This window comes from Vigna umbellata, chromosome 8, assembly GCF_029865625.1.
Source record: "Vigna umbellata cultivar VRB3 chromosome 8, Vumbellata_1.0, whole genome shotgun sequence".
NCBI lineage: Eukaryota > Viridiplantae > Streptophyta > Magnoliopsida > Fabales > Fabaceae > Vigna > Vigna umbellata.
In genome coordinates, this window is record NC_142172.1 from 22834302 (window position 1) to 22847404 (window position 13103).

The following is a 13103-nucleotide window of genomic DNA, read 5'->3' on the forward strand; positions in this document are numbered from 1 at the left end:
TTCAAAATAACACCAACTTAAATTTAGAAATCCTAAAAATACTATACTGCATCATCAGCATCCTCCAACTCTTGCTCCAAGGAAACCTCCTCAACAACATCTGCTCCCATCCAAGTGGATGATCATCGCAAAGGAAAACATACACAAGCAGCACACAACAAAGAAGCAAGGGTGAGCTAGATAAACAAGCAGTAATCATATAGTTCAATCAATAAATATCATCGTGCTTAGCTACATATAAAGAACAATCAAGGCATACCACTTTAAACCATGACTCAAACACTCACATGACTCATTCGGATTGGTATAATTGTCGAACTATTGGTCGTCTTTGCACTTGCGTAGTTCAGCTGACACTCCGCAACACTATGCAAGGTAAATCCTCCATCTGTCTATGTCTAAACTCTAAGACTATAGACAAGAACCTCCTTCTACTCTCACCACTTACACTGCTCTCCTCTATTTGAGCATGAACAATGCTTCGAGTGTAGGGATAGACATACCAGTTCAAAGCTCCATACAGTTATACAGAACAACAATTTAATTATCATACGTTTCATATGTTAATATAATATATATCATGCTTTCCTAACTTATATTTCTATAACATTTAATAATATACATATATATATATATATATATATATATATATATATATCCATGGTTCTTATTTGGTAAACTACTTGTCTAATTTTCATCATAGTAAAGATCTTACTTTCCCCCAATTGGTCACCGGAGAGGGTTCAGATGTCTGAACGCATCGACGCTAGCACATATGACTAGTTACAAAGTATTGGACCAGGCCAGGACTGCTCTATGATCAGGGATGTGCTAACTCAGGTTTTTAAGTCCCTTTATCCTACCAACAAAGAATGATAGAGGCCTTTTACATTACCGATCGTCCTTAACGCTCGTCATCACTGATCGGCTCTACTCTCGGACGATCGGTTTGATAGTCATCCTTTTCATTACCGATCGTCCTTACCGATCGTCACCACTGATCGGTAAGGACTCTCAGACGATCGGCTGTACCGTTCGTCAGGTTTTGTTTACTTCTCGTTACTGTTCCTGTTGTCTTCTCTCTACCGATCGTCTCTACTCTCGGACGATCGGTCGTATCGATCGTCAGGTTCTGTTGTCTTCTCACTGCCGATCGTCTCTACTCTCGGACGATCGGTCGTAACGTTCGACAGGTTCAGTTGTCTTCTCACTACCGATTGTCTTCTCTCTAGGACGATCGGTTACTTTTCTATTCTATTCTCATGGCTTTCTCCATTTCCACCACCGATTATCTTTCTAACCCTGCTAATCCTCTGTTTCTCCATCCCGGTGAGAACCCAGCTCTTGTTCTTGTCACTCCTCCCCTTTCTGACAACAACTATCAACAATGGCGGCATGATATGCTCGTTGCTCTTGAAACCAAGAATAAAGAAAAATTTGTTCTTGGTACTGTTTCTTGCCCTCCTGCTGATGATGTCCTTCACCAAGCCTGGAAACGCTGCAACAAGATGGTGATTTCATGGTTGACGCGATCCATGAAGCTTCCCATAAAACAATCCGTTATGTGGATGGAATCTGCCTACGAGATTTGGACTGATCTCCTTCAACGTTTTTCTCATGGTGATAAGTTTCGTATTGCTGATCTTCAAGAAGCTCTTCACTCTTGCAAACAAGGTGATTCCACTGTATCTCAGTATTATACTCGTCTTCAAATAATTTGGAAAGAGCTTTCTCTGTATCAAACCATTCTTGTCTGGACCTAACGATCGATACGACCGATCGTCCGAGAGTAGAGACGATCGGTAGAGAGAAGACAACAGGAACAGTAACGAGAAGTAAACAAAACCTGACGAACGGTACAGCCGATCGTGTGAGAGTCCTTACTGATCACTGGTGACGATCGGTAAGGACGATCGGTAATGAAAAGGATGACTATCAAACCGATCGTCCGAGAGTAGAGCCGATCAGTGATGACGAGCGTTAAGGACGATCGGTAATGTAAAAGGCCTCTATCAAAGAAAGGCTTTTAACAAGTTATGATTTAATTATCTAACAGTGTTCTAGACATCAAATACCCAATTATATATATCACCCTTCCCGTCACAGTAACCTTAAACAGTACCTGCCCATATACATGCTATCACAGAGCCCTTACTCCAAACCCTCCAACCAGAACAATTTCAACCAAAACAGATTAATTTCAACAGAGACACTTACAAACATAATTGCCACATGTACCAGTTCAACACCAAAGCATAAATTATTTAAGCACAATTCCACATTATAATTATCCAATAAAAATTACAAGAACACACTAGTTCAACATTCAACCTGCATATATTTGTATAAAATAAATTCATACAAAAATAATTAGCTCCCCTTACCTCGAAAACTTCACAGTTTACTTGACAGGGATGATCTAAATAGTGCTCCTCACAACAAAATTCAAAGACACCCTATAACCCAATGGTGATAGAATTAGCTTTTTAGGCTAGAAATTACCACAAATTTGAAGTAGAACACTTCTAGTGGCATGCATTCAGTAAAATAGCAATGCCCTAGGTGCTAGAAACGGTGGAGAAAAGGAGAAAGTTACTGGTTGGAACAAGAACCCGTTCAGTCAGTTACTTAACGACTTTACGCGGTGAACACCACCTATTCAAAAATTGAACGGTTCGGTGGTATTTTAGAGAGAATGCAGAACCATATTTAGAAAATGAGGTTTTAGAGAAAGAAGGAAAAGTTGGCAGAAAACTGACTTAGGAGAAAGACCCCTGCTAAGGTGATGTGCCTTTGATCTGATGGGCCTGGATGTCCCACGTAAGGCCCGAAGACCCTTTATTAATTTTACAAGCCTTATAAAAATGGTTAAGTTTTAAAAATTATAATTTAAAAACAGTTAAATTAAAAAAAAAACTGTCACTTATAAGATAAAATTGATAAAATATTTATTTTAATTTAAAATCATTTTAATTTAAAAGATAAAATTGGAAGATAAATATAGATACAAAAAGGAATCTTCTTTTTATATTTATATATAGATACAAATAATATTCATGGTTATCAATATATTAGAAGCTCGTTTTAATTATATCTTTTATCATGTCATAATTTTAATTTAATATACTTTTATGGCTTTCTCGTTTGATACGGATAATTTACTGAATATTTTATTTCATTAACAATAAAAATATACAGAAGTATAAGATAAGGAGGCACGGGAGTTTTAATCTGCAGGAATTAGAGTGCCTAGAACCACTTGGTCGAGAGAGTGTTTGTGAGAACAGGTGAACAAGTTGCTGGAAATTTTCAAGGTTATAGGAGAATTCTGGTGGTGCAAGGAAAAGAAATTGAGAGGAACCCAAGGTATGAGGGGCTAAACATTACCTTCGATTCTGTGAAATTTGGTGTTATGATTATAGAATGGGTGAGTGATTCTTTCTAATAACTGTATGATGAATGCAATTTGACGTGTACTTTGATTAGAATAAGATTTTGGGGTTATGTTTGGTTATATCTGTATGTGATGTTGTGAAAATTGGTCTGATTTGGAGTTTTTCCTGGTGCATTACGTAATTTGGGTTCCTTATCACCTCCTCCGGTAAGCAACTTTGCAGCTAGCATAATATATTAGGATCCCCTAATTAATTGGGAGGTTACAGTAACTTGGTGCCATTTGATTCTTTCCGAGTCAGAGTGGGTGGTCGTGGCTGACTTAGTGCAGATTTGGTAACAGGAAACCTAGATTAATCTGGTTTGGAGAGGTATGGTAAGGGGAGAGAGGTTTTATGGTTCGGGAACGAGAATTCCCTGTTGTTTTACTGCAGAATCGCTAAAGGAAATAGGTGTACTGAGCTTGTGACAAAACCAGTAGGCAGATTAGTAGTCTTGCACGTAATAAGGGGGGGATTATAAGCCAAATAGGAGATAGTTAGGTTACCTTGGATCTTGGATCTTGGATCATTTAACTGGACAAGAGGCAATGGTTTATAGATGCTGGTGGTGTAAGACCCAAAAATAAATTAATACTATAAGATAATTTATTTTGCAATTAATATTTAGTTAGTAAGAATTTCTTATTTTTTGTGTGATGGTAATTGTGTATTTAAGTGTTTAAGATGTAATTCTATTATATTACTTACTTTGGTAAATTATCATGGTTATTGAATTAAATGGCTTCAGGACTCTGTAAAACTTGATCTTTAGTTATGAGTAAATTGTTTCTGTGCTTTCTTGAACAAGTGACTTTCAATCACTTTGAATTTTTATCACTTGTTATGTGTCACCAAAATGTATGATAATTTCTTTGTGTATTATTAATTGAGTATTTTTACTTAGAACTCTTACAATTCCATCTTGACTTCTCTGCAAAACCGTTAACATTTTTCTTCTTTCCAAAGTTTCATAATTTTCTTTATTTTGTTTGTTTGTCTTTTATCATTATAATTAATTCTTCATTTATTTTTTTTGTTCAAAAAGCTTGAACTATGATGTATATACACTGGCCACGTGAAGAATTTATCTTCGTGCATACTAAGGGCCATATTGAGTAGCATGAATCTTTTCTCCTTCAACCATGACCAATCTTTTCCCCCACTTCATCTGATTATATTTTTTTTATTGTTGTTGCTTTCTCCACTCTTCACGGTTATGGTCTATTTTCTTTACCATGGGGTCATTTTTTGTGTAAACATAGCACAATATCTTCTTAAGTGCACACAATAAGACAAAACTTTCATCATGAAACGACTCTGTGGGAAACATTGAACGAAATTTTGACCTTAAGAACCAATATTATCCTTTTTCTAGTGACCAACATGATTCCTATCTGGAAATGGAGGGACCGTCTGTTTTCTAATAAATCGTAGGATTTCATTAGGAAAAGAAAAGAAAAAAAAAATAGCCAGAACTGAAAGAATGAACGGGAGGGATATCTGAAATTGGAGTGTTGCCGGAGAAGTTGAGAAACTAAGGAAGAAGAAGACTTAGATCAACAACGTAAGGGCTGAAAATCTTAAGGAACCAACCAACCTTTGCTGGAGAAAGAGGTAAGGGGAGCTAGATCTATTTGTTTGATTGTTGAAATATACTGTGTTTGATGCAAATCTGGGAAGAAGGGGATGAAAATGGGGTTTTCTGGGTTTCTGAAAAAAATCTGGTGCGATTCTGCAGAATTCTGCAGAAACGCACGTTGGTCCAAACAGTGCTCGACCAATTTGTGGTCGGCCAAATTGAGCGTTTGGTTTTGTGTTCTAAGGTAACGAGCGTTAGCGTTCGTCCTTGGACAAAAGTTAGTAATATATTAGACGTTCGTCCAAAAGTACTCAACTCAGTGAATTAGTGATTTTAGGCGTTCGTCCTTTAGTATTCTCATGAAGCAATCTCGAGCGTTCGGTCTTGGTAGATTAGTGATTGTGAGCGTTCGTTCTCATTTTGGTATTTTTAGGTTTCAATCTTGAGTGTTCGTTCTTAAATTGGTATTTTGAGGTTTTAATCCTGAGCGTTCGGTCTTCATGTGGTATTCTTAGGTCTCAATCATGAGCGTTCGGTATTAATCTGATATTCTTAGGTTTGAATCTTAAACGTTCGGTTTTGGTGTAATAGTGATTGTAGAGTTCGGTTTTAATTTGGTAGTCTCAGATGGTGATCTTAAGCGTTCGTTCTTAAATTGGTATTATTAGGTTTCAAACTTGAGCGTTCGGTCTTCGTGAGATAGTGATCGTAGGCGTTCATCCTTAAATTAGTATTCTCCGAGAGTGATCTTTACGTTTCGGTCTTGATTCTGTATTACTAATTGTAGGCGTTCGATTTTGATGAGGTATTCTCAGGTTTAGTTTGTACCGTTCGGTATTAATTTGGATTCTTAGGTTTGAATCTTAGGCATTCGGTTTTTGTGTAATAGTGATTGTAAGCGTTCGGTCTTAATTTGGATTCTTAGGTTTGAATCTTAGGCGTTTGGTTTTGGTGTAATAGTGATTGTGAGCGTTCGGTCTTAATTTGGATTCCTAGGTTTGAATCTTAAGCGTTCAGTCTTGGTGTATTAGTAATTAAGCGTTCGTTCTTAATTTAGTATCCTCAAATAGTAATCTTGAGCGGTCGGTTTTGATATCTGTAAGTAATCGTTAGTGTTCGACCTGGATCGGGTATTCTGAGGTTTAGTTGGTAAGCGTTCGATCTTGCTGTATCAGTGATAGTTAGCGTTCGATCTTGACCCGGTATTCTCAAGCTTCGATCTTAAGCGTTCGGTCTTGTTGTATTAGTGAACCATGTAGGCTTAAAAAATCAGAAATATGCACTTGATAAAAAAAGCCATGAGAAAGAACTTCTTCCACTGCCTTTTTTAATCCCGACATCCAAATGGGATTACTTCTATTAACCCGAAGATGCAACTCACTAGATAAATGCAATTGCGGCTCGAGAAGTTTATCCACAAAATTATGAAATCCTTTCTTAGCTCGTTGGACACTCAACTTAGAGAATGGCATAAGCACTGACCACAAAAAGCGTTGTGCAAGGACACCGACATTGCTGTCATCAAGGCTATTGTTATAAGTTTTTAGCACAAGATCAAGCAACACCTTGGCTGTCTCAACCCACAAGTCCAAGTTTTTATTTGACAACCCACCATGCGACAAGAATACCAACGAAACACAATCAATAGCGGTACCATACAGTTTAAACCTTTCTTCGGATATAATAACTTCTCCTAAACTAATACAGGTGTCTTCTAGCAGTGACAGTAAATCTCTGGCAACAAACTGAACAATTTGTAGGAGGTTCCGGGGCATACACCAAGAGCCGTGAAACTTCAAAGACTCCTGCAAGCATAACTTGAATATCTCCCAACAACAAATATCCATATATGTCTCAATCCCCACGAGCTGTGGTGTCTTCCTATCGCCCTAGTTTTTCTTCCCATTAAGAGGAAACAACAATGTCACGATCCAATCATTAAGGTAAGATATTAGTCTTGGAAGTTTTATAGTATTACAATCCTGACAAGCGCCAACACCATTTTCCACATTTGACTGCACAAAATTAAATGCCTGATTAACCTTATTGCATTAAGACACAACGATAACTCCCTGTATTCTTGTCTTTAATTTTGTAGAATTAGATTAGGTTTAGGTTTTTTTTTAAATTCTTTAGTTTTGCATAATTTTAGTTAAAAATAGGTTTTTAGATATAATTTTTAGTGTTTGTAAATAATTAGGTTATTAATATTTTTTTGGAAAATCTTTTTGATAAAAATCCTTTTCTTGTAGTTGTTAATTTTCCTTTTTTTTTCTATAATTTTGGATTGATTTTTTTGGTGGAGAATGGGCCCTTAATAATTGGGCTGATTTCAGAAATTGGGCCACTGAGATCGCACTAGACCCCTGGAACGCTGCTGCTGCAGCAAGCACGGGCTGATGTTGATTGAAGAAGAATGGGCCGCTGCTGTGCATTGCTGCCATTTGGAGCTGATGCTGATTTAAGAACTGGGTCGCTACTGCAGATTGAAGTTTGGGCCACTGGCTGAATATTAGGTTCTACTGGGACGCTGCCGTTTTGAGGTCTGAAAGTGGTTTGGAATGAAATTAAGTGGAACGACGTCATTTTGGTGCGTCTTGACAGCAGTTGCCTTAGGGGTCTCCTACTCTCATTTTCAATTGCAAAATACTCGAGCTAGGGCAAAGAGAGGAAGAGGAGCTCCAGCACTTGCCTAGTGCTCCAAACGTCACTGACCAGTGGAGAAGAAGAGCTGACCGGAGCTGCCACTTGGATAGGATCGACGGTCAGAGTAAAGCAAGGAAGCATATAAACGGTAGCCGTCTGATTGGGAAGCACAACGCGTCACGAGCAAGTTCTTCTTTCCTTTTTACTCTTTCATTTTCTTTGTTTTCCACTCTATAAAAAGGGTTTTTACCATGTAAATAAGAGACTTTACACGGACACTAGACACAAATTTTCTCATTTTTACATTTTTAGGAGTAAATAGAGCAAACGTGAGAGCTTAGGGTTCTAGTGCATTTTCAGACGATTTGAGTTCTCGTATTCTTGCTCGTTTCTGTTCAGTAATTGTTCTTGTAATTCTTGTTTCTCGTTAATAATACTATTGTTCTTGATGTTATGTGTTGTATGTTTGGTGACTCTGTTATCTTGATTTTTTTCCTTTAATTTTGTGTTCTTGATCGATGACGTGCGAGCATTTCTTATGTGTGTTGGTTTGAAAATGAGTTGAACTCGTAGCTCTGCACACTGTAATTCATTTTTGGAATTAATCGACCCCAAGGTGGGCGTGCATGACCGAGATGTCTTCTCGAGTCAGAGTTGAGTTCAACGATTAAAAAAAATATTGTTTTTAGCTTTTGTAAATTCTTAAAAAAAATCTGATTTAGACTATGTCCACATAGTTGAAATTCCTTAGGGAATTACATGAATCCATAATGAGCATGACATACCGACATACCGAGATGTCTTCCTGAGTTTGGAGATGAATTTGGTGCAGGGGTAGACTATGTCTGAATTGTATCAATTGAGTCCATTGCAACAGGATTTGAGTGGCTCTTTGGCATTGTTATTTGTCCAAGATAACTCCAGTAAATTGTCATGTTCAAGGTTCTTTGTTGCAGAACTAAGTGCCTAGTTTAGCTTCACAGGGTAGTCCAAGATGGTCCAACATTTAGGTGTGTCCTGCTGGTTTTCTACAGCTTGCAACCTCGCTCACATTGGTATTAAAGTGGCACAATGTAGTGAGCTTCTAGAACTGATACTGCAGCGTTCAACTCTGTCTAGTATGACATGGTAGTGAACCAACATAGTAGGCTTTTAGGCTTATATTTGCAGCTCACCACCCTATGCAGTTTGACCTTGGAAAAAGAAAAGAAAAGAAAAAGACCCAATATAGTATTTTTACAGAGGTGAACTTTGCAGTTGGAAATGTACAGATTAGCACTTTTACGGTTCAAATAGGCAAATATCCAATGGCTGTTTTTCTCTGTTTCAAGCTGACCAGATTAAGCACCAGAAAATGGACCAATAATAGGGTTACATTCTAGGACAATGTTGTATATGTTCCGTAGTTAACTATGCAGATTTTTGAATCTAGTTGGTTTAGCACAGATTGGGTTCAATGTAGGCAGTGTCCTTGGGCTGTTGTAGCTGCGTTAAGTGTAAGACCCTGAGGTTTTAATATGCCTAGGTATCATAAAAAAATAAAATAAATAAATAAATAAATTTATAAATAAATAAATAATAATAATAAAATAAAATAAGAAATTATTAAGTTAAAATGGGAATGTGCCAAATAAGATGGTCTAAATAGAAATAAAATGGATATAATATCAAGAAAAGAGATTGGTCTAGTGGCCTGTGTGCTTTGCTTTGTGTATGTTACTGAAGGGTGTGACTTCGAATTCGGAGGAGAACAAAAGTGTGTTTTTTTTCATTTGCCTTTCAAACTTTGATGCGGTTTAGTGACACCCAGAAGATTGGGATGTTACACGGAGTGGGGTAGGTTGGGTGGGGGTTAGCCTGGGACAGTTGGAAGTTCATTTGAACAAAAGTGTGTTTTTTTTCATTTGCCTTTCAAACTTTGATGCGGTTTAGTGACACCCAGAAGATTGGGATGTTACACGGAGTGGGGTAGGTTGGGTGGGGGTTAGCCTGGGACAGTTGGAAGTTCATTTGAGGGGTGTGCAGTTGCTAAGACCAATGTCTCTCATTCTTTCCTTAATTTGATTCCTCTCATTATTTGTGTTTTTTATTCTCTGGTATTCTGTTTGCAGGATAGAACCTACAAACTGCATTGAAAGATCCAAAAGTATCTTCAACCTCTCCTATTCATTAACTCCAGATACCCTGAAGATAACAGTATAAGCATTGACCTATAGCAATGAGCAGCTCTGCTGCTGGAACCTCATCAAAACCAAGAGCAGCTTCCTCACAACCATCAGAAACTTCATCCAAGCGCAAAAGAGGAGTTTTCCAAAAAGAATGTGAGAATTTTGTTCTAAGTTTTTAACATTTTAGTCTAGTTTCCTCTCATTCGTAATAATATTCTCTTTTTGGATACATTAGTGCAGCACATGATGTATGGCTTTGGAGATGATCCTAATGTGAGTGTTAAGCGTTAACCCTTATCCTTCGGCTCATGTGCCCACGCACACATAATTTGCATTGTACTGTCTTTGTTATGTAACGTTAACTATATTTTTTTCTTATAATTTAAAGAATTATGTCTATAATTTTTTTTGCTGTTTCAATTAGCCGCTTCCTGAAAGTGTGGCTCTTATGGAGGACATTGTTGTGGAATATGTCACAGAACTGGTAATACTCTTAACTTTTGAATTGTTCAATTCCGTCTGAGTGATCTAGTAAACATGGTTGTCCTTATACTTAATTTGTCTGCCAAGGTTCATAAAGCCCAAGATATCGGATCTCAAAGGGGGAAGCTATCAGTTGAGGATTTTCTCTATTTGATTCGCAAGGTACTCTTTGTTAAAATATGGCAAATAATTATTATGAAAGATTTAATGTTACTGGGAAACTTGAATTCTAATATAACTATCATTCTTCTAGAGGCATATATTTATGTTAAAATCTTATGTATTCAAAGAGAAACACAAAACTCAACAAATGAATTAAACAGGAATCCTGCTTAAACTAACGGAAAAATTCTCTACAACACTTGAATGTATTAGAACACCCTCCTTAATTTATCCGTCTTTTTATAAGTGTTTATTTCTTAATTTATTGAGAATCAGAATTTCACAATACAATAGCTATCTAGCAATCATACTTTCCAATCTACCTTTATCAGCATGTGAACAATTAACATTACCACTATTAGCATTTTATTAACCTGTAGAGCTAAGGAGTCTGACATTTTGATGTCTATATACAACCAACTCCCAACATTTTAGACTAGTGATCAACTTATAAATACGAGTCTGCAGAGAGCCACTGATGAATGTAATTATAGACTTGGTTTTGTGGCGATGGGACCAATTAATAATTGGCATTAGACCTACATGTGTCATTTTAAGCTTAGTTAACAGAGTCAGTTAGTACCATACATTGTAGAAGTAGCACCCTACTGACATTAGCAGAGGCTAATTGTGGTTCCTCAAAGGCTTAAACATGCACTGGCAGAAACGCTTCCTGCATGAACGTTACCTCACTTTTCATTAAGTCGAGCAAAAGCAGCGTGATATTATAAAAAACTGGTGAAGACTACCTACCTCCTAATTATTTGTTAACAAGTGAAGGAAAAAATGACCTCAACCTTCTGGATGACCTCATTTCGGAGATAGTAGTTAAGAAATTTGAAATTGTCTTATACAGCCAAGAACGCAGTTCAAACAAAGAAAAGCCTAAAAGTTTCTGCCCTCGTAGAGTAGATTATAGCTAACATGGCTTTAGGCTGTCATAAGTTAATATGATGTACATTATAAACGCCAGAGATCACACTACTATCATATTTATTGTTTGTCTAATATCCATAACTATATACTGCAGGATTTGCCGAAACTTAACCGCTGTACAGAACTACTGTCTATGAATGAAGAACTGAAACAAGCAAGAAAGGTTTTTGAATCAGACGAAGAGAAACTGAGGAAAGTTTTTGAGGTGGACGAGGCAGTGGAAGGATGAGTAACGGATATTACTGAAAAATGCACTAATGTTGGTTGTAATATGTTTAGTTTTTCTGATGATGTAGATTTTAAATTAATGCCTCCTAACCCATGATCGAATATCTTCTTGCACAAATTAAATTTAATCTGCATAATATTGACTTAATTATTCATATGGTCTCTACGTGTGTCAAGTTGATCCCTATTATTAAAAAAGTTTTAATTGTGTCTAATTTGGGAAAGGCTAAGAAGGTCATTTTTGAAAACAAATTACTAATAGCATTTGTTTTTTAAATTTTTATTTTCAATTTTTAATCTTTTTTAGTTTTTTTAATCTTTTTCTTTTTTTATAAAAATACTTGTCACGGGTTTTTAGCATGATATGTGATGAAGTAGTGTTATTATGTTGATTTGTTTTATTTAATTTAGTCTCAATGTTTTTTTAAAGCGGATTATTATTATTTTTCTAAATTAAGATAACTTATTATTTGTAGAAATGTAAATATTTTTATTAAAAGTGATTTTTAACATTATTTTATTTTATATTGTTAATTAACATTTTGTTAATTATTTTTTATAAGATTAAGTATAAATTTTTTATCAAAAAAAAAAATATTTAAAATGAATATATTATTTAATATTGTTTATACATTTGATTTTTTTTAATTGGAATAAAATTTATATTTATATTAAAATTTAGTTGTTAAAGTTATTATTAACAAAACATAGATTAATATTATGTAATATGTTAAAAAATCATTTTTAATAAAACTATCAGTAAATAAGAAATGTAGTTGATTCGTAGCAAAATAGCTACAAATTTGCTAGAACATACAATTTTTACGTACATATTGAAAACCTTAAAACCCAAATATCCTTTTTCTTGATAATTTTTTTGTAAAATTAAATTATTACATGAATATTTTTATATGACAGTATAAACAATTTTTATTATCAATAAATATATGTTGTTTCTTAAATGATATTATTTTAAAAAAATAAAAAAAAGTATATTTTGTTTAAATTTTATTTTACTAAATAATAAATAATTAAAAGTGGAAAATGTAAGTTAAAAAACATAAAAGAGAAGAATTAAAAGTAAAAAAATAATATAAAATATTTAATAATTTAAATATAAATTATTTTATATAATACTTTTTGTTATATTTCTAATATTTATTATTAGATTCGTTGAATCAATATACTTATAATATTTGTTTTTAAATTCATTTAATAATAATATAAATAAATTAGAAATATATTTTAAGATAACTAATTTTTTAACTTTTATATTTTTATTCGATCTTAATAAAATGTATGTTCTAATAATTTAAAGTTATAAATATAAAAAAAATTATAATATTAAGAAGTATGGTTTTTTTACATAAATGTTTATTTTAAAAATTATTAAGTATAATATTTTAATTTATTTTATCATAAATATAATTATTTAAAATTTTATACGAAATTATATATATATATATA

General features: G+C 34.7%; 2 protein-coding genes across 2 annotated transcripts; both read left to right on the top strand.

The window, feature by feature from the left end:
• Positions 1-1262: 1262 nt before the first annotated feature.
• LOC148194287 (uncharacterized) lies at positions 1263-1763 on the top strand. The gene has a single exon (XM_088097171.1). It carries the CDS (start codon positions 1263-1265, stop codon positions 1761-1763), a length of 501 nt encoding a protein of 166 aa, XP_087953297.1.
• Positions 1764-3245: 1482 nt separating this feature from the next.
• On the top strand, positions 3246-11798 carry LOC148194288 (transcription initiation factor TFIID subunit 13-like). The gene is made up of 7 exons (XM_088096947.1): positions 3246-3366; positions 7350-7842; positions 9771-9980; positions 10063-10100; positions 10252-10311; positions 10398-10472; positions 11503-11798. The coding sequence occupies exons 3-7, from the start codon at positions 9878-9880 to the stop codon at positions 11635-11637; spliced, it is 411 nt and encodes a 136-aa protein (XP_087953073.1). The 5' UTR covers positions 3246-3366; positions 7350-7842; positions 9771-9877; the 3' UTR covers positions 11638-11798.
• The last annotated feature ends 1305 nt before the right edge of the window (positions 11799-13103 follow it).